Raw genomic sequence first — 27,888 nt, 5'->3', positions numbered from 1 at the left:
GTGGTCAGCAAAATTCTGCACTGTCCTACTACTATATATATACTGCGCACAACTAAAATGCACCACAGGTATGGATGGATAGTATACTTGATGACACAGAGGTAGGTAGAGCAGTGGACTACTGTACCGTACTGCTATATATTATATACTGGTGGTCAGCAAAATTCTGCACTGTCCTCCTACTATATATACTGCGCACAACTAAAATGCACCACAGGTATGGATGGATAGTATACTTGACGACACAGAGGTAGGTAGAGCAGAGGTAGGTGGTCACTGGTCAGCAAAATTCTGCACTGTCCTCCTATACTACAGTGCAGCACAGATATGGAGCATTTTTCAGGCAGAGAACGTAGATATTTTCAGCACACTGAGCACAGATATTTGCAGCACACTGAACACAGAAACTGAGAAAACGCTGCACGTCCTCTCCCTATCATCTCCAATGCACGAGAGAAAATGGCGGCGACGCGCGGCTCCTTATATAGAATACGAATCTCGCGAGAATCCGACAGCGGGATGATGACGTTCGTGCGCGCTCGGGTTAACCGAGCAAGGCAGGAAGATCCGAGTCTGCCTCGGACCCGTGTAAAATGGGTGAAGTTGGGGGGGGTTCGGATTCCAAGGAACCGAACCCGCTCATCACTAATAACAACCAACCAAAGTAGAATAGTCTCTCAGTTTCTTCTACACACAGCAGCTGCTCTCCAAAGTTATATTTGAAAGAAAATGCAAAATAAACCCTTTATTCTAAAAGGAAAATGTAGTTGATAAAGATAACTATGCCACCCATATTTTGTTCTCCCCATTATTTTTATGCTAGACAGCCTCAGTGGTGCCTGCTAGATGCCGGCACCCTAGGCAGCTGCCTAAAGCTGACTATTGGTAGAACCGGCCCTAGGCAGCTCCATGTTCCAGCGACAGCACTGAGCCTCTGCCTCAGTGGGAGGTGGTTGATAGACAGTTAAAAGGTCGACAGTCAATAGATCGACACCATGGGATCTACAGTCAAAAGGTCAACATAAAAAAAGGTCAACAAATTAGAGATGAGCGGGTTCGGTTTCTCTGAATCCGAACCCGCCAGAACTTCATGTTTTTTTTCACGGGTCCGAGCGACTCGGATCTTCCCGCCTTGCTCGGTTAACCCGAGCGCGCCCGAACGTCATCATGACGCTGTCGGATTCTCGCGAGGCTCGGATTCTATCGCGAGACTCGGATTCTATATAAGGAGCCGCGCGTCGCCGCCATTTTCACACGTGCATTGAGATTGATAGGGAGAGGACGTGGCTGGCGTCCTCTCCATTTAGATTATAAGAGACTGAGGGGTAGATTTATTAAGCCTGGAGAAGTGATAAAGTGGAAGGTGATAACACACCAGCCAGTCAGCTCCTAACTGTTATTTTTCAAACCCAGCCTGTAACATGGCTGTTAGGAGCTGATTGGCTGGTGCGTTATCACCTTCCACGTTATCACTTCACCAGGCTTAATAAATCTGCCCCAGGGAGAGATTTACTGGAGCTGACTAGGAGGAGTACTGTTACTGTAGAAGTGTAGAGACTGAGTGGAGAGAGTTTACTAGTGAGGACAGTGCAGTTTACTTTATAATCCGTTCTCTGCCTGAAAAAAGCGATACACAGCACACAGTGACTCAGTCACATACCATATCTGTGTGCACTGCTCAGGCTCAGGCCAGTGTGCTGCATCATCTATTATCTATATATAATATTATATATATCTGTCTGACTGCTCAGCTCACACAGCTTATAATTGTGGGGGAGACTGGGGAGCACTACTGCAGTGCCAGTTATAGGTTATAGCAGGAGCCAGGAGTACATAATATATTATATAGTGAGTGACCACCAGACACACAGTGCAGTTTATTTAATATATCCGTTCTCTGCCTGAAAAAAGCGATACACACAGTGACTCAGTCAGTCACATACCATATCTGTGTGCACTGCTCAGGCTCAGGCCAGTGTGCTGCATCATCTATATATATTATATATCTGTCTGACTGCTCAGCTCACACAGCTTATAATTGTGGGGGAGACTGGGGAGCACTACTGCAGTGCCAGTTATAGGTTATAGCAGGAGCCAGGAGTACATAATATTATATTAAAATTAAACAGTGCACACTTTTGCTGCAGGAGTGCCACTGCCAGTGTGACTAGTGACCAGTGACCTGACCACCAGTATATATAATATTAGTAGTATACTATCTCTTTATCAACCAGTCTATATTAGCAGCAGACACAGTACAGTGCGGTAGTTCACGGCTGTGGCTACCTCTGTGTCGGCACTCGGCAGCCCGTCCATAATTGTATATACCACCTAACCGTGGTTTTTTTTTCTTTCTTTATAGTCATACTAGTTACGAGTATACTATCTCTTTATCAACCAGTCTATATTAGCAGCAGACACAGTACAGTGCGGTAGTTCACGGCTGTGGCTACCTCTGTGTCGGCACTCGGCAGCCCGTCCATAATTGTATATACCACCTAACCGTGGTTTTTCTTTCTTTCTTTATACATACATACTAGTTACGAGTATACTATCTCTTTATCAACCAGTCTATATATTAGCAGCAGACACAGTACAGTGCGGTAGTTCACGGCTGTGGCTACCTCTGTGTCGGCACTCGGCAGCCCGTCCATAATTGTATATACCACCTAACCGTGGTTTTTTTTTCTTTCTTTATACATACATACTAGTTACGAGTATACTATCTCTTTATCAACCAGTCTATATATTAGCAGCAGACACAGTACAGTGCGGTAGTTCACGGCTGTGGCTACCTCTGTGTCGGCACTCGGCAGCCCGTCCATAATTGTATATACCACCTAATCTTACTAACTTACTAATCTTACTCACACAGCTACCTCATTGCGCCTCTTTTTTTCTTTGCGTCATGTGCTGTTTGGGGAGGGTTTTTTGGAAGGGCCATCCTGCGTGACACTGCAGTGCCACTCCTAGATGGGCCCGGTTTTTGTGTCGGCCACTAGGGTCGCTAATCTTACTCACACAGCTACCTCATTGCGCCTCTTTTTTTCTTTGCGTCATGTGCTGTTTGGGGAGGGTTTTTTGGAAGGGACATCCTGCGTGCCACTGCAGTGCCACTCCTAGATGGGCCCGGTGTTTGTGTCGGCCACTAGGGTCGCTTATCTTACTCACACAGCGACCTCGGTGCAAATTTTAGGACTAAAAATAATATTGTGAGGTGTGAGGTATTCAGAATAGACTGAAAATGAGTGTAAATTATGGTTTTTGAGGTTAATAATACTTTGGGATCAAAATGACCCCCAAATTCTATGATTTAAGCTGTTTTTTAGTGTTTTTTGAAAAAAACACCCGAATCCAAAACACACCCGAATCCGACAAAAAAAATTCTGTGAGGTTTTGCCAAAACGCGTTCGAACCCAAAACACGGCCGCGGAACCGAACCCAAAACCAAAACACAAAACCCGAAAAATTTCAGGCGCTCATCTCTACAACAAATATGGTTGACCCATGGTTTTTACAACTTTTGCTGCATTTACTATCCATGTTTCAAACTCTTACCTTTAGTAACCGAAGCGTGGCGAACAAAGCGAGCCTGCAAGGGGACGCATTTCAACAAATTTACAATCCATGTCACAAACTATTACCTTTAGTAACCTTGAGGTGAGCGGAGTGAGCCAATGAGCCCGAAGTGAGGGGACGCCTATCAACAAATTTGGGTAAAAAATGTTTAACAAAACAAAATAACACCCAAAATGAAAATAAAATAATTGTGTTGACCTTTTGACCCTGTCAACCTTTAGACTGTCTACCTTATGTCCCTGTCGACCATTTGACTGTCAACGTTTTGACCCTGTTGACCTTATGACTGTAGACCCTATGCTGTAGACCTAATGACTGTCTATCTTTTTAATGTCTATCTTCTGTATCACATCCGCCTCAGCCTGGCCCACTTCACAAAAACTAATAGAAAGCAATTTTCTGATTAGGTGGCAGGAGTAATACATCTATTTTATACATTCTAACCGCCCCTTTTCGTCACACTCGCTGCAATAAATGGGTGTTTTTACACAGTTAATGGCAGCCTAGCACGTCAAAAGTACAAGGCACACTCCTGTCAGTTGTGCCACTCTCTAACAGGAACACACTCCTATTTCAGAGGCACTCTGTGACAGCGCACTCCAACTGTCTTATATACTAAAAATCTGAAAATCTAGCTAATATGGTTGTGAAATATATATTACCATGGCCAATGGGGTTTTTTCATTAATTAGTGTGCACACATGCCTGTATTTCTGTATAAATGTAATTCTATTGGTTCTAGAGTGCAGAAAGTATTAAGTTCAGATTTGCAACATGTTTAACAGTGTTATAACTGCCTTAAACAGAAGTGAAAAGAACGACAACATACTAACTCCAAACTATTACCAACATTCACAACAAAATAAGGTCTGCTTTGGACTGGGGCACAACTGGAGCAGGTAAGTGGGCACTAAGGAGCAAGTGCACCAAAATTATGGGGGCATAGCCACAATACTGAAGTTACATTGTCTCCACCTACTGTCTCCCTCAGGACAGGACGTGTCTCCAACCCCCTCCCCCTCCCAATGCCCTGCTTGTGTCCTTGGTATCTCCTGCTGTTTTGTCCACCCTCCGCTCAAGCCCCACCTCCTGCCCTTCAGTACCGGGACCCTGTCCCAGCTCAACCCTGACAGTGCCCTGGGCCATTAGCCAGATACCAGCAACCAGCCGCTGAGTCCAACCAATTCACTGCCTTGTCCTGGGTGACAACAACCCTAGTTTTGGCCCTGCTTTGGATCAACAAATGCACTCTTGCGACACTGTGGCTTTGACATTTTCCCGGAGGCACCTCCTTTCTGGTAAGGTAAGGTAAGGTGGCTGCTGACCTGTACACAGGTAAGCTGAGCTCTGCTTCTTTTACATTTCCCCAGTCAGCAGTGAATGGCTGCACAGCAGGCACAGGGGACTTGTATTACATATTGTTATGCTAAAGGAGAACACAGTGTGACTAATACCATCTATCACCTATAATTACCATTCTGCAATTCCTAATTAAAAAATATTTATTCGCTTGAAAGCCACAGAAATGTGTTTGAAAAAATCCTTTTGATTGGTTACTATATTTTTTTTTTCACAACAAAACATGATTGTTCCCTGAATTATTTCACACTTGACATGTTTTCCAAAGACAAATTCTTATATACCAATAAAACATAGTAATATTTCTAAGTAACAAGGGTGGCCAGACAGGAGTAGAAGATGGAGAACTATATTATCGCCTGGACATTGTTTCAAACACTGTATTAGCATATTGTAACACATACATACGTAAAATAATGATGTATGATAAACTGCTATAGTTGATACATGAAGCAATTATCAGTAATAAATGCATGATTATACCAGCAAGAGCGTGGCGCCAAGAGCAAAGCAGAACATCAGAGGGCCTGTCAGGTCAGTTTCATTCATAATACTGCCATCTGCTGGCTTCCATGGGTTTAGCACTGTTAATGTCTTCTGCCAGATGTGATCAAAATTAATGCCCAGTTCTGCAATAAAAAAAGAAAGTGTTACACTTTATACTATAGTTCTCTAGTTTTGCGGTCTTCTTTCTTTATTATAAGTATATAAAGCTGAATTTTTGGAAGAAGAAAGCATACATTGGTCATTGAAAAAAGTTAATTCAATATCATCATAATAGAAATATATTATGTTCAATTAAAAATAACTGAATACTACTATTTCATTTTTCAGAAGAAAATGCATGTTTGCCATAACTTCCAGCATGTCGCTTTGCTGAAACGCTGGGCTAGATGCAGAACAATGATTCGTTCACACATTATGAAAAACTTTTTGCAGCTATTGGTTTGTACACAAGCTACTAGTGTTGTATAATCAGTGATGCTGTGACACCGTGGGGATAATGTAGAGCTGCTCTTTGAATCTATGGTGGTAATTCCAAGTTGATCGCAGCAGGATTTTTGATAGCAATTGGGCAAAACCATGTGCACTGCAGGGGAGGCAGATATAACATGTGCAGAAAGAGTTAGATTTGGGTGGGTTATTTTATTTCTGTGCAGGGTAAATACTGGCTGCTTTATTTTTACACTGCAAATTAGATTGCAGATTGAACACACCCCACCCAAATCTAACTCTCTCTGCACATGTTATATCTGCCTCCCCTGCAGTGCACATGGTTTTGCCCAATTGCTATCAAAAATCCTGTTGCGATCAACTTGGAATTACCCCCTATGTTCTGCTGAGAGACGTCCTTCCACGGGATACGTTTAGTATCCCGATGGACAGGATGCCAGCGGTCATGTGATCAATGCCGGAATCGTAACACCACTCGGGATACTGGAGCTGGAAGACCGGCAACAGCCAACCTCCTGAAGGTAAGTATCAGGGTTCAAGTTAGCGTTAGGGACTGGGGGGGGTTAGGGTTAGGCACTGGGGGGGTTTAGGGTTAGGCACTATGGGGGGGTTAGACCTAGCCGCCAGCCTCTGAGGGTTAGCCCTAGCCACCACGCCACCTCCAAAGAGTTAGCCCTAGCCACCACGCCACCCCCAAAGGGTTAGCCCTAGCTGCCACCCCGCCAGCATCCCAACGAGCGCTATTTCATACCGAACCCCTTTCCACACTACACATAGGTCATATGCAGATTTTGTTGCATATTGCACTTAGGGCTTTGAGAAGAGTTACAAGGGAGGGGAGGGGAGGGGAGGGGAGGGAACAGGCAAGCACAGGCTGTAGTATACAGTAAGGACTTGTACAGATAAATGCAAGCAAGCTGCACCTGGAAACAGATGTATAATCACCTTTCAGTATGCATTTTACTTGCAGTTGCTCCAAAAATGGTTAATAATGTGTTCTGATGATTATCTACACTTGTTTCCAATTAGCTGATTGCACCTAGACCACTTTCATTGTACATAAATCATTCATTATATAAATTATTAATATAGTGGATATATTTCTGGATTTGTGGCAGCTTAGATCACAATTTTATTTTTAAAGGGAGAGGCAGCAAATATTTGTATTTAATTACATTAATATATACATTTATTTTGTATTTGTGCAAATACTATATATATATATATATATATATAAATATATATATATATATATATATATATATTCACCTTCATGCAGATCCTACACTATCACAGAGTCTTAAAAATTAAAACCTGGCAACTGTATCACACATAATATAACTGCAAATATGCTTACTTGGTTTAATGTGTACCTGCCACATACCTTATGGCTTTTACAGGTACTCTAGTCACCTGACACTGGCTGATAAATTACTAAGGAACAGCTGACACAGGTTTAGGACAATTGAGTTTACATAGGGGTGCATGAAAAAGCTTGTGGCCACAGTTAATAAATAACCCTGCAAGGTGGGGTACCTTGGCGATCGGTTTGCAGGCTTCCGTGCATTGGACAATTCACTAACTAAACACCCATTATTTATTTATTGATGTTGTGAGGATAAGTGAGCTTGCTATGGTGAGTGCTGAATTTTCTGTTTGTATATATTTAAGTAGGTGGCCATGGGCTACATGCAACCCACCCTATGAGTGGTGAGTGCAGACATTGCACACCGCTTCTGGGGTGGCGAGTGCTGTGGTTTTATACTTGTTTTTATTAGAGATGAGCGGGTTCGGTTCGTCGAGATCCGAACCCCCCGAACTTCACCTATTTTACACGGGTCCGAGGCAGCCTCGGATCTTCCCGCCTTGCTCAGTTAACCCGAACGCGGCCGAACGTCATCATCCCGCTGTCGGATTCTCGCGAGATTCGTATTCTATATAAAGAGCCGCGCGTCGCCATCATTTTCACTCGTGCATTGGAAATTGAACGGAGAGGACGTGGCTACGTTATCTGCCTGAAAAGCTCCGTAATCTGTGCTCAGTATGCTGCAAATATCTGTGCTCAGTGTGCTGCAAATATCTGTGCTCAGTGTGCTGCAAATATCTGTGCTCAGTGTGCTGCAAATATCTGTGCTCAGTGTGCTGCAAATATCTGTGCTCAGTGTGCTGCAAATATCTATGTTCTTTGCCTGAAAAGCTCCATATCTGTGCTCAGTGTGCTGTAATTATCTGTGCTCAGTGTGCTGCATTTTGGTGACCAACAGTATATAGTTGTCCAGTACAGTAGGCCATTGCCAGGCCCGAACTGGCCATAGACTTTACCGGGGAGATCCCCGGTGGGCCGAGCGACGCGCAGGCCGTCTGTCATCCATAGCCCCGACCCCGGCTTTTGTGAATGAAAGGCAGCCGAGGCCCACTGCAGGGAAGGGACCGGCAGCTGTGCAATGAGTCAGATTGACTCATTATATGCTGCCGCACGCTGCCAGTCCCCTTAGTGTGCCCTGCTGTCTGTGCCGCGCCACGGTTCAAGCCTGAGCGTGGAGCAATCTGGTCACAGTGGGAGGAGGTGCCGCCATCCCCGCTCCTCCCCTTAAGGAAATATAATTGGTTGCCGGGTCAGGTCTGTGAGGAGAGCGACCGCAGCAACTCTGCAGGGGGCTGTGTGAGGCGGCAGATAAAAGCAGCGGCTGTGGAGGATGAAGTTTCACTACAGGCATCAGGGTCCAGAGCTCCGGAGGAAGAGGCTCATGCAGGACCTGTTTTGCGCCAATAAGGTGCTGGGTCCTTTAGGGGTATGTACCTTGTGAGTTCTGTTATTGGGGTTCAGGGGAAGCCTTGGGGTATGGGGTATGGGCATTGTTTCAACCCTGGATGGGACTATATCATACTGTATTACAGTATGTGGTATGCCCTCTATGGCACCCAATACAGAGGAGCAGGGGGTTTGGTAATGGTGTGTTAGCCTTAAAGGTGGGTGTCAGTAAGTGCTAGGAAGACACTGGGGAGACAAACAGGGGGATAGCGCTGTCGGATGTCGCTGTGGAGACACACAAGAGGATTGTGTTGGGGAGACGCACAGAGGAATGGCACTAGGGATACGCACAGGGGAATGGCACTAGGGAATGTCACTAGAGATACTCACAGGGGAATGGCACTAGGGAATGTCACTAGGGATACGCACAGGGGAATGGCACTAGGGAATGTCACTAGGGATACGCACAGGGGAATGGCACTAGGGATACACACAGAGGAATGGCACTAGGGATACACACAGAGGAATGGCACTAGGGATACACACAGAGGAATGGCACTAGGTATACGCACAGGGGAATGGCACTAGGGAATGTCACTAGGGAATGTCACTAGGGATACGCACAGGGGAATGGCACTAGGGAGACACACAGGGGAATGGCACTAGGGATATGCACAGGGGAATGGCACTAGGGAGACACACAGGGGAATGGCACTAGGGAGACACACAGGGGAATGGCACTAGGGAGACACACAGGGGAATGGCGCTGGAGAGACATGGGGATGTCGCTGGGGAGACGCACAGGGGAATGGCGCTGGGGAGACGCCATTCAGAGACCCACAGGAAGATGGCGCTGGAGAGACACACAGGGAGATGGCATTGGAGACACGCACAGGAAGATGGTGCAGGGGGGAAACACAGGAATATGGTGCATGGGAGACTCACAGGGGATGGTGCAGGGGAGACACAGGGGGATGTCACTGGGGAGACACACAAGGGGATGAAGCTGGGGAGACACACAAGGGGATAGCACTGGGGAGACACACAAGGGGATGAAGCTGGGGAGACACACAAGGGGATAGCACTGGGGAGACACACAAGGGGATGAAGCTGGGGAGACACACAAGGGGATAGCACTGGGGAGACACACAAGGGGATGAAGCTGGGGAGACACACAAGGGGATAGCACTGGGGAGACACACAAGGGGATGAAGCTGGGGAGACACACAAGGGGATAGCACTGGGGAGACACACAAGGGGATGAAGCTGGGGAGACACACAAGGGGATAGCACTGGGGAGACACACAAGGGGATGAAGCTGGGGAGACACACAAGGGGATAGCACTGGGGAGACACACAAGGGGATGAAGCTGGGGAGACACAAGGGGATAGCACTGGGGAGACACACAAGGGGATAGCACTGGGGAGACACACAAGGGGATAGCACTGGGGAGACACACAAGGGGATAGCACTGGGGAGACACACAAGGGGATAGCACTGGGGAGACGCACATGGGGATAGCACTGGGGAGACGCACATAGGGATAGCACTGGGGAGATGCACATGGGGATAGCACTGGGGAGATGCACAGGGAAGATGCACATGGGGATAACACTGGGGAGATGCACATGGGGATAGCACTGGGGAGATGCACAGGAAAGATGCACATGGGGATAGCACTGGGGAGATGCACATGGGGATAGCACTGGGGAGACACACAAGGGGATAGCACTGGGGAGACACACAAGGGGATAGCACTGGGGAGACACACAAGGGGATAGCACTGGGGAGACACACAAGGGGATAGCACTGGGGAGATGCACATGAGGATGGCGCTTGGGAATCACACAAATAGGACCACTAGTAGGATCAGAGAAAAGGCTCGGGATAATAATTTTCTGTAGGACACCAATTCTAAAGAAAACATATTAATGATACAAATGGTACTAACTGAGCAAATATATTTTATTAATATAATATTGTTTGATCAGGCAAACCCACATTTTGCACTCCCCATAAGCTTCTGTTGCATTGTTTTATCTGATTGAACCTCTGTTGCATGATTATGACATTCACTTTATTCCTACGCAACCAGACGGCTTCCGGACCAAGGGGGTAATTCCAAGTTGATCGCAGCAGGAAATTTGTTAGCAGTTGGGCAAAACCATGTGCACTGCAGGGGAGGCAGATATAACATGTGCAGAGAGAGTTAGATTTGGGTGGGTTATTTTGTTTCTGTGCAGGGTAAATACTGGTTTCTTTATTTTTACACTGCAATTTAGATTGCAGATTGAACTCACCACACCCAAATCTATCTCTCTCTGCACATGTTATATCTACCTCCCCTGCAGTGCACATGGTTTTGCCCAACTGCTAACAAAGTTCCTGCTGCGATCAACTCAGAATTACCCCCCATGTGATCTCCTACATGAAAAGTGAATAATGACTCAAGACACTGCCTGTCAAGGAAGGATCAATGGCCCTCATTCCGAATTGATCGCTCAATAGCTGCTTTTAGCAGCAGTGCAAACGCTGAGCCGCCGCCCTCTGGGAGTGTATCTTAGCTTAGCAGAAGTGCGACCGAAAGGTTCGCTGAACTGCTTAAAAATATTTTCATGCAATTTCTGAGTAGCTGCAGACCTACTTCTAGCTTGCGATCACTTCAGACTATTTAGTTCCTTCTTTGACGTAACGAAAACGCCCTGCGTTCGGCCAGCCACTCCCTCGTTTCCCCAGGCACGCTTGCGTTTTTATCTGACACGCCTGCGTTTTTTAGCACACTCCCTGAAAACGGTCAGTGACCCCCCAGAAACGCCCCATTCCTGTCAATCACTCTGCGGCCAGCACTGCGACTGAAAAGAGTCACTCGACCTTGTGTGAAACTGCATCGTTTTTTGTGAAAGTACGTCACGCGCGTGCGCACTGCGGCCCATACGAATGCGCAGAAATGCAGATTTTTAGCCTGATCGCTGCGCTGCGAACAACGGCAGCTAGTGATCAACTTGGAATGACCACCAATATCTTGAGAGATTCCCTGTTACAGAGAAAGTAAGAAAACACTCATTTACATGTGTGCTGTTTATACATAGGTGAGAGGTACTGGAGGCATGCCCTGCTGCTCCCGGAGTGCTGAGCATGCCTCCAACGTGACTAAACTTGGGAATATGGCTAGCGGCATGGCCAATCCAACTTTTCTGCAGCGAGCTGGCTGACTAAATTAAGTGTCAGAGCAGCGACACAAGCACACACTATACACAAGAGCCTAATTGCACTAGATGGCAGGTGCTAGCTAGTATCTGACAAAAAACATACACTGTTACAAAGATGCCTGCAGTTATTTAGACGCTACCCTCCCATTCTACCTACAACTCACTGATGTACAGTAGAGTGATGCAGTGTAGACATGTAGTGTAGCATATATGGGGTAATGTCGTGCAGTGCTGTTGTAGGAACACACTGGTGTGGAGGGGGTATGTCAAAATATGATGATGATGCTATCTTAGTTAGAGATGTGCACCGGAAATTTTTCGGGTTTTGTGTTTTGGTTTTGGGTTCGGTTCCGCGGCCGTGTTTTGGGTTCGAACGCGTTTTGGCAAAACCTCACCGAATTTTTTTTGTCGGATTCGGGTGTGTTTTGGATTCGGGTGTTTTTTTCAAAAAACCCTAAAAAACAGCTTAAATCATAGAATTTGGGGGTCATTTTGATCCCAAAGTATTATTAACCTCAATAACCATAATTTCCACTCATTTTCAGTCTATTCTGAACACCTCACACCTCACAATATTATTTTTAGTCCTAAAATTTGCACCGAGGTCGCTGGATGACTAAGCTCAGCGACCCAAGTGGCCGACACAAACACCTGGCCCATCTAGGAGTGGCACTGCAGTGTCACGCAGGATGGCCCTTCCAAAAAACACTCCCCAAACAGCACATGACGCAAAGAAAAAAAGAGGCGCAATGAAGTAGCTGTGTGACTAAGCTCAGCGACCCAAGTGGCCGACACAAACACCTGGCCCATCTAGGAGTGGCACTGCAGTGTCAGGCAGGATGGCCCTTCCAAAAAATACTCCCCAAACAGCATATGACGCAAAGAAAAAAAGAGGCGCAATGAGGTAGCTGTGTGAGTAAGCTCAGCGACCCTAGTGGCCGACACAAACACCTGGCCCATCTAGGAGTGGCACTGCAGTGTCACGCAGGCTGGCCCTTCCAAAAAACACTCCCCAAACAGCACATGACGCAAAGAAAAATGAAAGAAAAAAGAGGTGCAAGATGGAATTGTCCTTGGGCCCTCCCACCCACCCTTATGTTGCATAAACAGGACATGCACACTTTAACCAACCCATCATTTCAGTGACAGGGTCTGCCACACGACTGTGACTGAAATGACGGGTTGGTTTGGACCCCCACCAAAAAAGAAGCAATTAATCTCTCCTTGCACAAACTGGCTCTACAGAGGCAAGATGTCCACCTCATCTTCATCCTCCGATATATCACCGTGTACATCCCCCTCCTCACAGATTATCAATGTGTCCCCACTGGAATCCACCATCACAGCTCCCTGTGTACTTTGTGGAGGCAATTGCTGCTGGTGAATGTCTCCATGGAGGAATTGATTATAATTCATTTTAATGAACATCATCTTCTCCACATTTTCTGGAAGTAACCTCGTACGCCGATTGCTGACAAGGTGAGCGGCGGCACTAAACACTCTTTCGGAGTACACACTTGTGGGAGGGCAACTTAGGTAGAATAAAGCCAGTTTGTGCAAGGGCCTCCAAATTGCCTCTTTTTCCTGCCAGTATACGTACGGACTGTCTGACGTGCCTACTTGGATGCGGTCACTCATATAATCCTCCACCATTCTTTCAATGGGGAGAGAATCATATGCAGTGACAGTAGACGACATGTCCGTAATCGTTGGCAGGTCCTTCAGTCCGGACCAGATGTCAGCATCAGCAGTCGCTCCAGACTGCCCTGCATCACCGCCAGCGGGTGGGCTCGGAATTCTGAGCCTTTTCCTCGCACCCCCAGTTGCGGGAGAATGTTTAGGAGGAGATGTTGACAGGTCGCGTTCCGCTTGACTTGACAATTTTCTCACCAGCAGTTCTTTGAACCCCTGCAGACTTGTGTCTGCCGGAAAGAGAGATCCAAGGTAGGTTTTAAATCTAGGATCGAGCACGGTGGCCAAAATGTAGTGCTCTGATTTCAACAGATTGACCACCCGTGAATCCTTGTTAAGCGAATTAAGGGCTCCATCCACAAGTCCCACATGCCTAGCGGAATCGCTCTGTGTTAGCTCCTCCTTCAATGTCTCCAGCTTCTTCTGCAAAAGCCTGATGAGGGGAATAACCTGACTCAGGCTGGCAGTGTCTGAACTGACTTCACGTGTGGCAAGTTCAAAAGGTTGCAGAACCTTGCACAACGTTGAAATCATTCTCCACTGCGCTTGAGACAGGTGCATTCCACCTCCTATATCGTGCTCAGTTGTATAGGCTTGAATGGCCTTTTGCTGCTCCTCCAACCTCTGAAGCATATAGAGGGTTGAATTCCACCTCGTTACTACTTCTTGCTTCAGATGATGGCAGGGCAGGTTCAGGCGTTTTTGGTGTTGCTCCAGTCTTCTGTACGTGGTGCCTGTACGCCGAAAGTGTCCCGCAATTCTTCTGGCCACCGACAGCATCTCTTGCACGCCCCTCTCGTTTTTTAAATAATTCTGCACCACCAAATTCAAGGTATGTGCAAAACATGGGACGTGCTGGAATTTGCCCATATTTAATGCACACACAATATTGCTGGCGTTGTCCGATGCCACAAATCCACAGGAGAGTCCAATTGGGGTAAGCCATTCTGCGATGATCTTCCTCAGTTGCCGTAAGAGGTTTTTAGCTGTGTGCGTATTCTGGAAAGCGGTGATACAAAGCGTAGCCTGCCTAGGAAAGAGTTGGCGTTTGCGAGATGCTGCTACTGGTGCCGCCGCTGCTGTTCTTGCGGCGGGAGTCCATACATCTACCCAGTGGGCTGTCACAGTCATATAGTCCTCAGTCTGCCCTGCTCCACTTGTCCACATATCCGTTGTTAGGCGCCGGGGTCAGCTCGTCGGTGCGGCCCGGCGCCTAGCAACCAGGGACGCCGTGCGCGTACAGCCGCCGGCTCCCTGGCAACGCTAGACGCCGGGCGCACGGAGCCGCACGGACCCTAGCAACGGGGACGCCACTGGCGGACCGCGTTCCCCGTTGCTGGGTCCATTTAAATTAATAAGGGCACCTGTTTCCTGGCCGTGCAGCAAGGCAGCTGCACGGCATTTAGTCCAATCAGCCTCTAAACAGCTGATTGGAGGACTCCCTGTTAAGTACACTCCCAGGGCTTCTCACAGACGCCGGTAATAGCTTCCTGCATGCTGTATCTGTTTGCTGAGAGTGTTTCCAGTCCTGCTGTACCCGGTCGCTCCTGTCCTCAGTTGTCCTGTACTCGGAAGTTGTCATCTGTTCCTGGAGTCCTGACTGAGCACCTTTAAACATCCAGTGGTGTTCGTGAGTCACGGCGTAGCCGTGTGTTGCGGCTTGGCCGCTTTATTACTTATTATTTATTATTTGTGTTTCGGAGCTTTTGCGGAGGATTCCGCTCCCACAGATCCACTCTGGTATCCAGCGGTGCTGGGTAGGAGTAACGGACTAGTGGATTTTGGTTGTCCTTTTATCTGGCGGTTTTTCCGCGCATACTTCTGGTTTGGTTAGTTAGCTTGTTGCCCCTGGCCTGTTGTCAGTCAGAGGTCCTCTTGTCATCATCCTGCCTCGGATTTCCCTTTGTCTCTCACTAAGACCGGGGGGCACCGGAGTTGGGCAGACATAATCCGCCTTTCAAACGTGGCTGCCAGGGGCTCAAGAAACCATAGTCTCGCAAGGGATTTCCGATAGCACGGGTGAGACAATAGAGTTAGGGCGCCAGGGGCAACTAGTCTTTCCAGCTCCCGTAACCAGCATTCCCTTCCAGTACTCTGGCCATTGCCATGAGATCTCCTCCGGTCAGGAGTACTGGAATCATAACATTATTACCGGCCCAAACCAAAACTTAAAATTAAACAGGGTTTAATTTTTTACTTATTCAGTTTTGTAAGAGTTATCGGCCTCATGAATCCCACAGGTTTAGGGCCAAATCCTGGTCAGCTCCTAGTCAGCCAGATTCAAGAACTTACTCAGATGGTTCAGGATCTTTCCCTTCGGGTGAAGTCGCAGGAAGATCTTTTACGAACTTCCCCGAGGGTAGTCCCTGAACCAAAAATGCACTTGCCTGAACGTTTTTCTGGTGATAGGAAGGAGTTTTTTAATTTTAAAGAATCCTGTAAACTTTATTTTCGTTTAAGACCGATCTCCTCAGGTACTGAATCTCAGCGGGTCGGAATTATTATTTCTTTGCTCCAGCGGGATCCTCAGACCTGGGCATTCGGTTTAAAAGCAGAGGATCCGGCGTTGTTGTCAGTAGACGCCTTTTTTGGGTCTTTAGGGCTTTTGTATGATGACCCTGATAGAGAGGCATCCGCTGAGAGTCAGTTATGCGCTCTCAGACAGGGTAGAAATCCTGCAGAGGTTTTTTGTACAGAGTTTCGTCGTTGGTCGAACGACTGTGGCTGGAATGACCCAGCCCTGCGCAGTCAGTTTCGCCTCGGCTTATCAGAGTCTATAAAAGACAGTCTCCTTCAGTATCCCGCTCCTGAGACTCTCGATAAACTCATGGAGCTTTCTATTAAGATTGATCGTCGTCTCAGAGAGCGGAGGGCTGAAAAAGGAGCGCCTGTCAGGTCTACTCCATGTGTATTTTCCATTCCTGAGGACGTAGAGGAGCCCATGCAGATGGGTCTCTCCCGGCTGTCTCCAGAAGAAAGAGCCAGAAGGCAAAACTCTGGTCTTTGTTTGTACTGTGGGGGTAAGGGACATTTTGCCCGTAATTGTCCGAACAAGTCGGGAAAACGCCTCGACCAAGTGAATTGTGAGGGGGTTCACTTTGGTCTGCAGCTTATCTCCTCGAATAACTCCCTTTTAGTCCCAGCTAAAGTTTCCTTTGGCAGCCTCAGTTCTTCGGTGTCGGCTTTTGTTGACAGTGGAGCTGCAGGGAACTTTATGGACTTAACGTGGGCCAAGGCCTTAGGTATTCCTCAGTTAGCCTTGGGTAGGTGTATCACCATGCATGGTTTAGATGGGAGTCCCTTGTCCAATGGGGTTATTTCCCTCTGTACACCCCCTGTACTACTTACGGTAGGAGCTCTTCATTCCGAAAAGATCGAGTTTTTCCTTACCCATTGCCCAGCAGTTCCAGTGGTTCTGGGTCACCCTTGGCTGGCCTTTCATAATCCCATCATTGATTGGCAGTCGGGGGAGATTTCACAATGGGGTACCATCTGTAATAAGGAATGTATTACGTTTCCCGTCAGAATAGCTGCTGCCATTCCCGAACTCATTCCCGTGGAATACCAGGACTTTGTTGATGTGTTTTCCAAGGGCAATGCGGACATTCTGCCTCCCCATCGGCCTTATGATTGTGCTATTGAGCTAATTCCTGGTGCCACATTGCCAAAGGGAAGGTTATATGCATTATCCGGGCCAGAAACTGCGGCCATGAATGAGTATGTTAAGGAGAGCCTAGGGAAAGGATTTATCAGGCCATCTAAATCCCCTTTAAGTGCAGGCTTCTTCTTTGTGGAGAAAAAAGATGGATCACTCAGACCTTGCATTGACTTTAGAGCCCTGAATAAGATCTCAGTTAAAAATACTTACCCTCTGCCGCTGATTTCTGTCCTCTTTGATCAGCTGCGTTCGGCTGTGATTTTTTCTAAAATTGACCTGAGGGGAGCGTATAACCTCATTCGAATCAAGTCGGGAGATGAGTGGAAGACGGCTTTCAGTACTCAGTCGGGTCACTACGAGTATCTGGTGATGCCGTTCGGCTTGTCTAACGCTCCGGCAGTTTTCCAGGATCTCATTAACGATGTGCTCCGTGATTTTCTAGGAAGATTCGTGGTCGTTTACTTAGACGACATCCTGATCTATTCTGATTCAATTGAACAACATGTTACCCAGGTGCGTCAGGTTCTTCAAAAATTACGTGAAAATCATCTATATGCCAAGCTGGAGAAGTGTGAGTTTCATGTAACGGAGGTATCCTTTTTAGGGTACATTATTTCCCCTCGGGGATTCTGTATGGAACCTAAGAAGCTCCAAGCCATCCTTAGTTGGGCGCAACCCACCAACTTAAAAGCAATTCAGCGCTTTTTAGGGTTTGCAAATTATTATAGAAGATTTATTCATTCTTTTTCCGACCTGGTTGCTCCCATTGTGGCACTGACTAAGAAGGGAGCGGATCCTACCAACTGGTCACGTGAAGCTGAGTTATCCTTTCAGGCCTTGAAACAAGCTTTTGTCTCAGCTCCAGTCCTCAGACATCCCAACCCAGAATTGCCCTTCATTGTTGAGGTTGATGCCTCGGAGGTTGGAGTGGGGGCTATCCTATCTCAGAAGGATCCGGACTCTCTGGAACTACATCCTTGTGCCTTTATGTCCAGGAAATTCTCATCCGCTGAATCCAACTACGATGTTGGTAACCGGGAGTTACTGGCTATTAAATGGGCTTTCGAGGAGTGGAGGCATTGGCTTGAGGGAGCAACACATACCATTTCAGTATTGACTGACCACAAAAATCTTCAGTACATCGAATCAGCTAAGCGGCTGAATGCCCGGCAGGCTCGTTGGGCTTTATTTTTTACTCGTTTCAAGTTTATTATCACTTTTAGGCCAGGTTCCAAGAATACCAAGGCGGATGCCCTGTCACGCAGTTTTCTTCCAGTTCATAATAACAGTCCTGTTACTCCCATACTTCCGTCTTCAGTCATTTGGGCAGGCCTCACACAAGATTTATTTACCCAGTTAAAGCAGCTTCAACATCAAGCTCCTGGAAATACTCCTGCTGGTCGTCTTTACGTCCCTGAGTTTTTGAGAGCTACTGTTTTGACTGAGTTTCATGATAGCAAAGTTGCCGGGCATCCGGGGATCTCTAAGACTTTGGAATTAGTCTCCCGCTCAGTATGGTGGCCTGGTCTTTCTAAAGACATTAAGGAGTTTGTTTTTTCTTGTCAGGTCTGTGCACAGCATAAGGTTCCCCGTTCCTTGCCTATCGGGCAACTTATGCCCTTAAATGTTCCTCTCAGGCCATGGTCTCATATTTCCATGGATTTTGTGGTAGACCTCCCTCTGTCAGCCGGATTCCGAGTCATATGGGTGGTAGTGGACCGTTTTAGCAAGATGGCCCATTTCATTGCTCTTCCCCGACTGCCATCTGCCCAGGGATTGGTTGTTTTGTTTCTCCGCCATGTTTTCAGACTTCATGGGTTGCCCACTGATATTGTTTCTGATCGGGGTCCACAATTCATTGCACAATTCTGGAAGTCTTTTTGTGCCTCATTAAAGATGAAATTGTCTTTAACATCCGGCTACCATCCCCAATCCAACGGGCAGACCGAGCGAGTTAATCAATCATTAAAACAGTATTTGCGTTTGTACTCAGCCAAACTCCAGAATGATTGGTCCGAGTTTCTTCCTTTGGCGGAGTTTGCTTACAACAATTCTTGTCATTCCTCCACTAATGTGTCTCCATTCTTTTCAGTTTTTGGTTTTCACCCCAGAGTTAATTCTTTTTTTCAACATTCTTGTGTTTCCTCGCTAACCTTAACCTCTCATCTCAGAGTCATTTGGAAAAAAGTGCACCTTGCTCTCAGAAGAGCGGCATTTCGAGAGAAAACATTTTCTGACAGGCTCCGGCGTCCTTGCACTTTTAAGGTGGGAGACAGGGTATGGTTGTCGACTCGTAACATTAGACTTCGACAAACCTCAGCTAGATTGGGCCCCAAATTTATTGGACCATTTCATATTATTAAAAAAATCAATCCAGTTGCTTTCCGGTTACGTTTACCAAGAGCTCTCCGGATCGGAAATACGTTCCATTGCTCCCTGTTGAAACCATACGTTTCTTCCAGTAGATTTCCTCGGAAGATCTCTCAGGGGAAATCACCAGTAGATGTACAGGGACATCAGGAGTTCTTGGTGGAGAAGGTTCTCGATTCCAAATTGTCCCGGGGTCGGCTTTATTTTCTGGTGCACTGGAAAGGCTATGGTCCAGAGGAAAGGTCTTGGGTCCTGGATAAGGATCTCCATGCCCCGAGGCTCAAGAGGGCATTTTTTCGGGAATTTCCTCGGAAACCTGGCTTTAGGGGTTCCTTGACCCCTCCTCAAGGGGGGGTACTGTTAGGCGCCGGGGTCCGCTCGTCGGCGCGGCCCGGCGCCTAGCAACCAGGGACGCCGTGCGCGTACAGCCGCCGGCTCCCTGGCAACGCTAGACGCCGGGCGCACGGAGCCGCACGGACCCTAGCAACGGGGACGCCACTGGCGGACCGCGTTCCCCGTTGCTGGGTCCATTTAAATTAATAAGGGCACCTGTTTCCTGGTCGTGCAGCAAGGAAGCTGCACGGCATTTAGTCCAATCAGCCTCTAAACAGCTGATTGGAGGACTCCCTGTTAAGTACACTCCCAGGGCTTCTCACAGACGCCGGTAATAGCTTCCTGCATGCTGTATCTGTTTGCTGAGAGTGTTTCCAGTACTGCTGTACCCGGTCGTTCCTGTCCTCAGTTGTCCTGTACTCGGAAGTTGTCATCTGTTCCTGGAGTCCTGACTGAGCACCTTTAAACATCCAGTGGTGTTCGTGAGTCACGGCGTAGCCGTGTGTTGCGGCTTGGCCGCTTTATTACTTATTATTTATTATTTGTGTTTCGGAGCTTTTGCGTAGGATTCCGCTCCCACAGATCCACTCTGGTATCCAGCGGTGCTGGGTAGGAGTAACGGACTAGTGGATTTTGGTTGTCCTTTTATCTGGCGGTTTTTCCGCGCATACTTCTGGTTTGGTTAGTTAGCTTGTTGCCCCTGGCCTGTTGTCAGTCAGAGGTCCTCTTGTCATCATCCTGCCTCGGATTTCCCTTTGTCTCTCACTAAGACCGGGGGGCACCGGAGTTGGGCAGACATAATCCGCCTTTCAAACGTGGCTGCCAGGGGCTCAAGAAACCATAGTCTCGCAAGGGATTTCCGATAGCACGGGTGAGACAATAGAGTTAGGGCGCCAGGGGCAACTAGTCTTTCCAGCTCCCGTAACCAGCATTCCCTTCCAGTACTCTGGCCATTGCCATGAGATCTCCTACGGTCAGGAGTACTGGAATCATAACATCCGTGGTTAAGTGGACATTGGGTACAACTGCATTTTTTAGGACACTGTGAGTCTTTTTCTGAGGTCTGTGTACATTTTCGGTATCGCCTGCCTAGAGAAATGGAACCTAGATGGTATTTGGTACCGGGGACACAGTACCTCAAACAAGTCTATAGTTGGCTCTGCAGTAATGATGGATACCGGAACCAAGGCCTCAGTTATCCGCTTTGCAGCAGGATGACTGCTGTGATATTTCATCTTCCTCGCAAAGGACTGTTGGACAGTCAATTGCTTGGTGGAAGTAGTAAAAGTGGTCTTACGACTTCCCCTCTGGGATGACCATCGACTCCCAGCAGCAACAACAGCAGCGCCAGCAGCAGTAGGCGTTACACGCAAGGATGCATCGGAGGAATCCCAGGCAGGAGAGGAATCGTCAGAATTGCCAGTGACATGGCCTGCAGGACTATTGGCATTCCTGGGGAAGGAGGAAATTGACACTGAGGGAGTTGGTGGGGTGGTTTGCGTGAGCTTGGTTACAAGAGGAAGGGATTTACTGGTCAGTGGACTGCTTCCGCTGTCGCCCAAAGTTTTTGAACTTGTCACTGACTTATGATGAATGCGCTGCAGGTGACGTATAAGGGAGGATGTTCCGAGGTGGTTAACGTCCTTACCCCTACTTATTACAGCTTGACAAAGGCAACAGACGGCTTGACAAATGTTGTCCGCATTTCTGTTGAAATACTTCCACACCGAAGAGCTAATTTTTTTGGTATTTTCACCAGGCATGTCAATGGCCATATTCCTCCCACGGACAACAGGTGTCTCCCCGGGTGCCTGACTTAAACAAACCACCTCACCATCAGAATCCTCCTGGTCAATTTCCTCCCCAGCGCCAGCAACACCCATATCCTCCTCATCCTGGTGTACTTCAACACTGACATCTTCAATCTGACTATCAGGAACTGGACTGCGGGTGCTCCTTCCAGCACTTGCAGGGGGCGTGCAAATGGTGGAAGGCGCATGCTCTTCACGTCCAGTGTTGGGAAGGTCAGGCATCGCAACCGACACAATTGGACTCTCCTTGTGGATTTGTGATTTCGAAGAACGCACAGTTCTTTGCTGTGCTTTTGCCAGCTTAAGTCTTTTCATTTTTCTAGCGAGAGGCTGAGTGCTTCCATCCTCATGTGAAGCTGTACCACTAGCCATGAACATAGGCCAGGGCCTCAGCTGTTCCTTGCCACTCCGTGTGGTAAATGGCATATTGGCAAGTTTACGCTTCTCCGACGATTTTATTTTAGATTTTTGAGTCCTTTTTTTTCTGATATTTGGTGTTTTGGATTTTACATGCTCTGTACTATGACATTGGGCATCGGCCTTGGCAGACGACGTTGATGGCATTTCATCGTCTCGGCCATGACTAGTGGCAGCAGCTTCAGCACGAGGTGGAAGTCGATCTTGATCTTTCCCTATTTTTGGAACCTCAACATTTTTGTTCTCCAGATTTTAATAGGCACAACTGAAAGGCACCTCAGGTAAACAATGGAGATGGATGGATACTAGTATACTTATGGATGACGAGTGACTGCCGACACAGAGGTAGCTACAGCCGTGGACTACCGTACTGCGTCTGCTAGTATAGACTGGATGATAATGATATAAAAAATATATATATATCACTACTGCAGGACAGGTATATATTATATAATGACGGACCTGCTGGACACTGTCAGCAGCAGACTCCTAAACTACTAGTATGAAGAAGATAGAAAAAAAGAAACCCACCACAGGTAGGTATACAATTATGGACGAGCACTGCCGACACAGAGGTAGCTACAGCCGTGGACTACCGTACTGCGTCTGCTAGTATAGACTGGATGATAATGATATAAAAAAAATATATATATCACTACTGCAGGACAGGTATATATTATATAATGACGGACCTGCTGGACACTGTCAGCAGCAGACTCCTAAACTACTAGTATGAAGAAGATAGAAAACAAAAAACCACCACAGGTAGGTATACAATTATGGACGAGCACTGCCGACACAGAGGTAGCTACAGCCGTGGACTACCGTACTGCGTCTGCTAGTATAGACTGGATGACAATGATATAAAAAATATATATATATCACTACTGCAGGTATATATTATAATATAATGAATGACGGACCTGCTGGACACTGTCTGTCAGCAGAATGCGTTTATAGAATAAAAAAAAAAACACCACACGAGTGTTTAACTTTTTCAGGCAGACAATATACTGGTGGTCACTGGTCAGTCACACTGGCAGCAAAAGTGTGCACTGTTATGTACTCCTGCTATAACTGCTCCCCAGTCTCCCCCACAATTAAGCTGTGTGAGCAGTGAGCACTCAGCACAGTCAGATATACATAGATGATATTATCATGCAGCACACTGAGGCTGAGCACAGATATGGTATGTGACTGTGTATCGTTTTTTTTCAGGCAGAGAACGGATTTTAAATAATAAATAAAACTGGTGGTCACTAGTATAACTATCAGCAAAACTCTGCACTCTCTGAGTACTCCTAATGCTCCCCAAAATTACTAAAATTAAATTACTAGTAAATCAAGTGTCTCACTCTCTATCTAAACGGAGAGAGGACGCCAGCCACGTCCTCTCCCTATCAATCTCAATGCACGTGTGAAAATGGCGGCGACGCGCGGCTCCTTATATAGAATCCGAGTCTCGCGATAGAATACGAGCCTCGCAAGAATCCGACAGCGGGATGATGACGTTCGGGCGCGCTCGGGTTAGCCGAGCAAGGCGGGAAGATCCGAGTCTGCCTCGGACCCGTGTATAAAGGCTGAAGTTCGGGGGGGTTCGGATTCCGAGGAACCGAACCCGCTCATCTCTAATCTTAGTGGCAGGTCTGGTGGTGGTGGTAGCAGTAGCGGTGGTAGGTCGGGAGGAAGTGCTAGTGGCGATGGTATTCCTTGTTTCTAATAGAGCACAGGTTCTCAAATTCAGTCCTCAGGACTCCAAACAGTGCATGTTTCCAGGTCTTCTCGCAGAATCACAAGTGAAAGAATTAGCTGCACCTTTTAAAAATGTGTTAGTGAGAAATGAATACACCTGTGCACCTTCTATGTGACCTGGATAACATGAACTGTTTGGAGTCCTGAAGTCCGAGCTGGAGAAACACTGTAATAGAGCATAGCATTAAGTAGCTATAATTGCTTTAAAATGTATTTAGTAAATGTGCAGTGGATTAAATGTCACCACAAGTTTAATTTCTTAACTAATTCTGCTACAATACAATACTTTCTAAACTTTTTAATGTGTTAGGTCCAGCTAATATGACATGCTCTGTCTTTAGGTTTAACTCCGCCTACATTACATTTTAAAGTAATAATCCCGCCTACTTTGGTATTGGTTCCGTCTACTGTTGATTTGATGCCGCCCACATGAGGCCACTTCTAGAAATTTTTCCAGGGCCACTTTTATTTCCCAATCCGCCCCTGGCCATTGCTGTATCTTGCAGCTCCGTGTCACTGCAAGTATCCATTCCATATCTGTGCTGCATTTTTGTGAGCAGTATATATAGTAGTACGGTGCAGCATTTTGGTGACCAACAGTATATAGTAGTACAGTACAGTAGGCCATAGCGTTATCTTGCTGCACCGTGTCACTTCTAGTATCCTGATCAGTGCTTAATATCTGTGCTCAGTGTCAGTGCTGCATTGTGGTGACCAGTATACTACAGTACAATAGTCCAGTGCTGTTCTCGCTGCTCAGTGTCAGTTCTCCGTAGTTTCATCAGTGATCAGTATAATCAGTGTTCAGTAAAATCAGTGCTCAGTAAAATCAGTGCTCAGTAAAATCAGTGCTCAGTATAATCAGTGCTCAGTATAATCAGTGAACAGTATAATCAGTTCTCAATATAATCAGTGCACTGTTAGACGTGCGCCCGTTTTCCGCCATTAGTGCATTGGGATTTAGACAATGGATGAAGTTATTGTGTCCCTGGTACAAAATCCCATCTAGATTCCACTTCACTAGGCAGGCGATAGCAAGATTTTACCAATTAATATCAGTGATTTATAATTATTAATTACAGTGATCTTGCCAAATAATTCCAGTGATTTTGTCATTTTCTTCCAGTGATTTGGACCAATAATACCATTGATTAGAACAAATAATTCCTGTGATTTTGTCATTTTCTTCCAGTGATTTGGACCAATAATACCATTGATTAGAACAAATGATATTGAGGTGTTTGTGTCGCTTAGCTTAGCCATCCAGCGACCACAGTGCACCTCTTTTTCTCTTTTCTTTGCATCATGTGCTGTTTGGGGACTATTATTTAAGTGCCATCCTGTCTGACACTTCCGTATATGTCCAGTGGTACTGCCATTTGATATAATTCCCGACATTACTGCCCTTTAATTCCAGTGATTTGGTCATTTTCTTCCAGTGATTTGAACCAATAATACCATTGATTAGAACAAATATTTCCAGTGATTTTGTCATTTTCTTCCAGTGATTTGGACCAATAATACTATTGATTAGAATGAATAATTCCTGTGATTTTGTAATTTTCTTCCAGTGATTTGACCAATAATACCATTGATTAGAACGAATAATTCCTGTGATATTGAGGTATTTGTGTCGCTTAGCTTAGCCATCCAGCGACCACAGTGCACCTCTTTTTCTATTTTCTTTGCATCATGTGCTGTTTGGGGACAATTTTTTAAGTTCCATCCTGTCTGACACTGCAGTGCCACTCCTAGATGGGCCAGGTGTTTGTGCGGGTGGTATTCATGTGACCGCCGGTCTGCTGACCGACAGATACATGACTTCCTCCACCATCCCGCCGGCTCAGTATCCCGGTGGTTGGCATGCCGACCAACAGGGACTATTTCCACTCGTGGGTGTCCACGACACCCATAGAGTGGGAATAGAACCCGTGGCGACCGCAGGTCGCCACCGAGCCCGCAGCGTGGCGAGCGCAGCGAGCCCGCAAGGGGCTTGCTGCACTTGCCCCTCCCCGCCGGTGTCGGTAAGCTGACCAGTGGTCAAGAGACCGCTTGTCAGCCATACTACACCCGTTTGTGCCGCCCACTTGGGTTGCTTAGCTTAGTCATCCAGCGACCTCGGTGCAAATTTTGGGACTAAAAATAATATTGTGAGGTGTGAGGTGTTCAGAATAGACTAGAAATGAGTGGAAATTATGGTTTTTGAGGTTAATAATACTATGGGATCAAAATGACCCCCAAATTCTATGATTTAAGCTGTTTTTGAGGGTTTTTTGAGAAAAAAAACACCCGAATCCAAAACACACCCGAATCCGACAAAAAATTTTCAGGGAGGTTTTGCCAAAATGCGTCCGAATCCAAAACACGGCCGCGGAACCGAATCCAAAACCAAAACACAAAACCCGAAAAATTTCCGGTGCACATCTCTAGTTTATATATATATATATATATATATATATATATATAATATATAAAACACTCACTTCTCCAGCGATGCAGAAAAAGTAGACAAGCCAGCACTCACGTGTAAATGAAAGAAAAGCAGGATTTGTTCCTTAACTAAACGGCATGGTGAAGTACAGCAAATACAGCAAACACAGCCCGACAGCTGTTTCAACCTACTGGTCTTCCTCAGGGGCTAACCGCACTGTTGTCAGAACATGAAATATAAGCCTCAAATGGCACCAAAATCAACCCTGCAGCATCAGGACGTGGGCGGAGTCAAGTCAGGGCATGCCTAATGCATCCTCTGCAAGGACGCTGTATATCAAAACAGCAGTGAATGAAATAAAGTGAACCCTGTTCTGCTGAGCTTCAGCACTATTCTTTTTACTCTTTTTAAACACATCACTTTATTTCATTCACTGCTGTTTTGATATACAGCGTCCTTGCAATTCCCCTCACTATCAGCATGCCAGTTAACTAGTCAGGCTGCTGAGACCACCCGCCGCACGTTATGCCGCGCTCCGGAGCCGTTGCTATGCACGGCACCGGGTTTGTTTAACTTAGTTACCAGTGTCATGGAGCGGGAGGAGACAGCAGAGGATGCATTAGGCATGCCCTGACTTGACTCCGCCCACGTCCTGATGCAGCTGGGTTGATTTTGTCGCCATTTGAGGCTTATATTTCATGTTCTGACAACAGTGCGGTTAGTCCCTGAGGAAGACCAGTTGGTTGAAACAGCTGTCGGTCTGTGTTTGCTGTACTTCACCATGTCGTTTGGTTAAGGAATAAATCCTGCTTTTCTTTCATTTACACGTGAGTGCTGGCTTGTCTACTTTTTCTGCATCGCTGGAGAAGTGAGTGTTTTATATTTATTGCTGCCTTGCACCACCATTTTTTGCTTTATATACATAGGCTTTGAGTGCTGTCGTGATTTCTTATATATATATATATATATATATATATATTCTTGTCGGGGGCAGCCTTGGTTTTTGACCAAGCAGCTGTTAGAATGGAGATAGTCTCCTAAAACAGTATTAACAGAGTAAAGGTATAACAGCGCTAAATTACTGAAAAATAAGGTGTTGTTTAGTATAGAATAATAATTTAACAATCATATAAGTAATGCATAATAAAATAAACTTTTGATAAAGCTGTATATCAGCTGCGAAATGCGTCAACTGACCGGAATCTGGCCAGTGGGCATTGCTAAAAGGAGCTCCTCCATCTTTATCTTGGACACTGTTGACACTCGGGATTGCCAGCATATCATCTTGCCAACTGAGGGATAAGGATACCATCTGCTTTGCGTTGGATACCAGTGCTGCTTTGATCAATCGCTAATCTGGATCCCAACTAAGAACAACCACAGAGCCTTTAATATCTATCATAAGATTGACTGCTATTGCTATTAGGCAGAATGTCTATTGATTGAACTGTCCATTATCTCCCAATTTGGGATTATATACAACCTGCCCAAAGACTTGTTATTTGCACTGACCATGAATTGTTTTTAAACCTGAGACCCTAATTGGTAACTTTTTTTACCGGAGTACCCG

General features: G+C 46.4%; 1 protein-coding gene across 8 annotated transcripts in view; it reads right to left on the bottom strand.

Annotated features, from left to right (window-relative positions):
• YIPF7 (Yip1 domain family member 7) overlaps nucleotides 1-27,888 on the bottom strand; it is a 201,324-nt gene that overhangs the window by 143,663 nt on the left and 29,773 nt on the right. For all 8 annotated transcript variants that reach the window (XM_063920987.1, XM_063920989.1, XM_063920990.1 and 5 more), the window contains exon 4: nucleotides 5,422-5,567. In XM_063920987.1, coding sequence (XP_063777057.1) covers nucleotides 5,422-5,567 — 146 coding nt within the window. The remainder of the gene's footprint in view (nucleotides 1-5,421; nucleotides 5,568-27,888) is intronic.

This window comes from Pseudophryne corroboree, chromosome 1 (assembly GCF_028390025.1).
Source record: "Pseudophryne corroboree isolate aPseCor3 chromosome 1, aPseCor3.hap2, whole genome shotgun sequence".
NCBI classification, from domain to species: Eukaryota; Metazoa; Chordata; class Amphibia; order Anura; family Myobatrachidae; genus Pseudophryne; species Pseudophryne corroboree.
The sequence above is the reverse complement of the archived record's forward strand: the minus strand, read 5'-3'. Positions and strand labels throughout refer to the sequence as shown.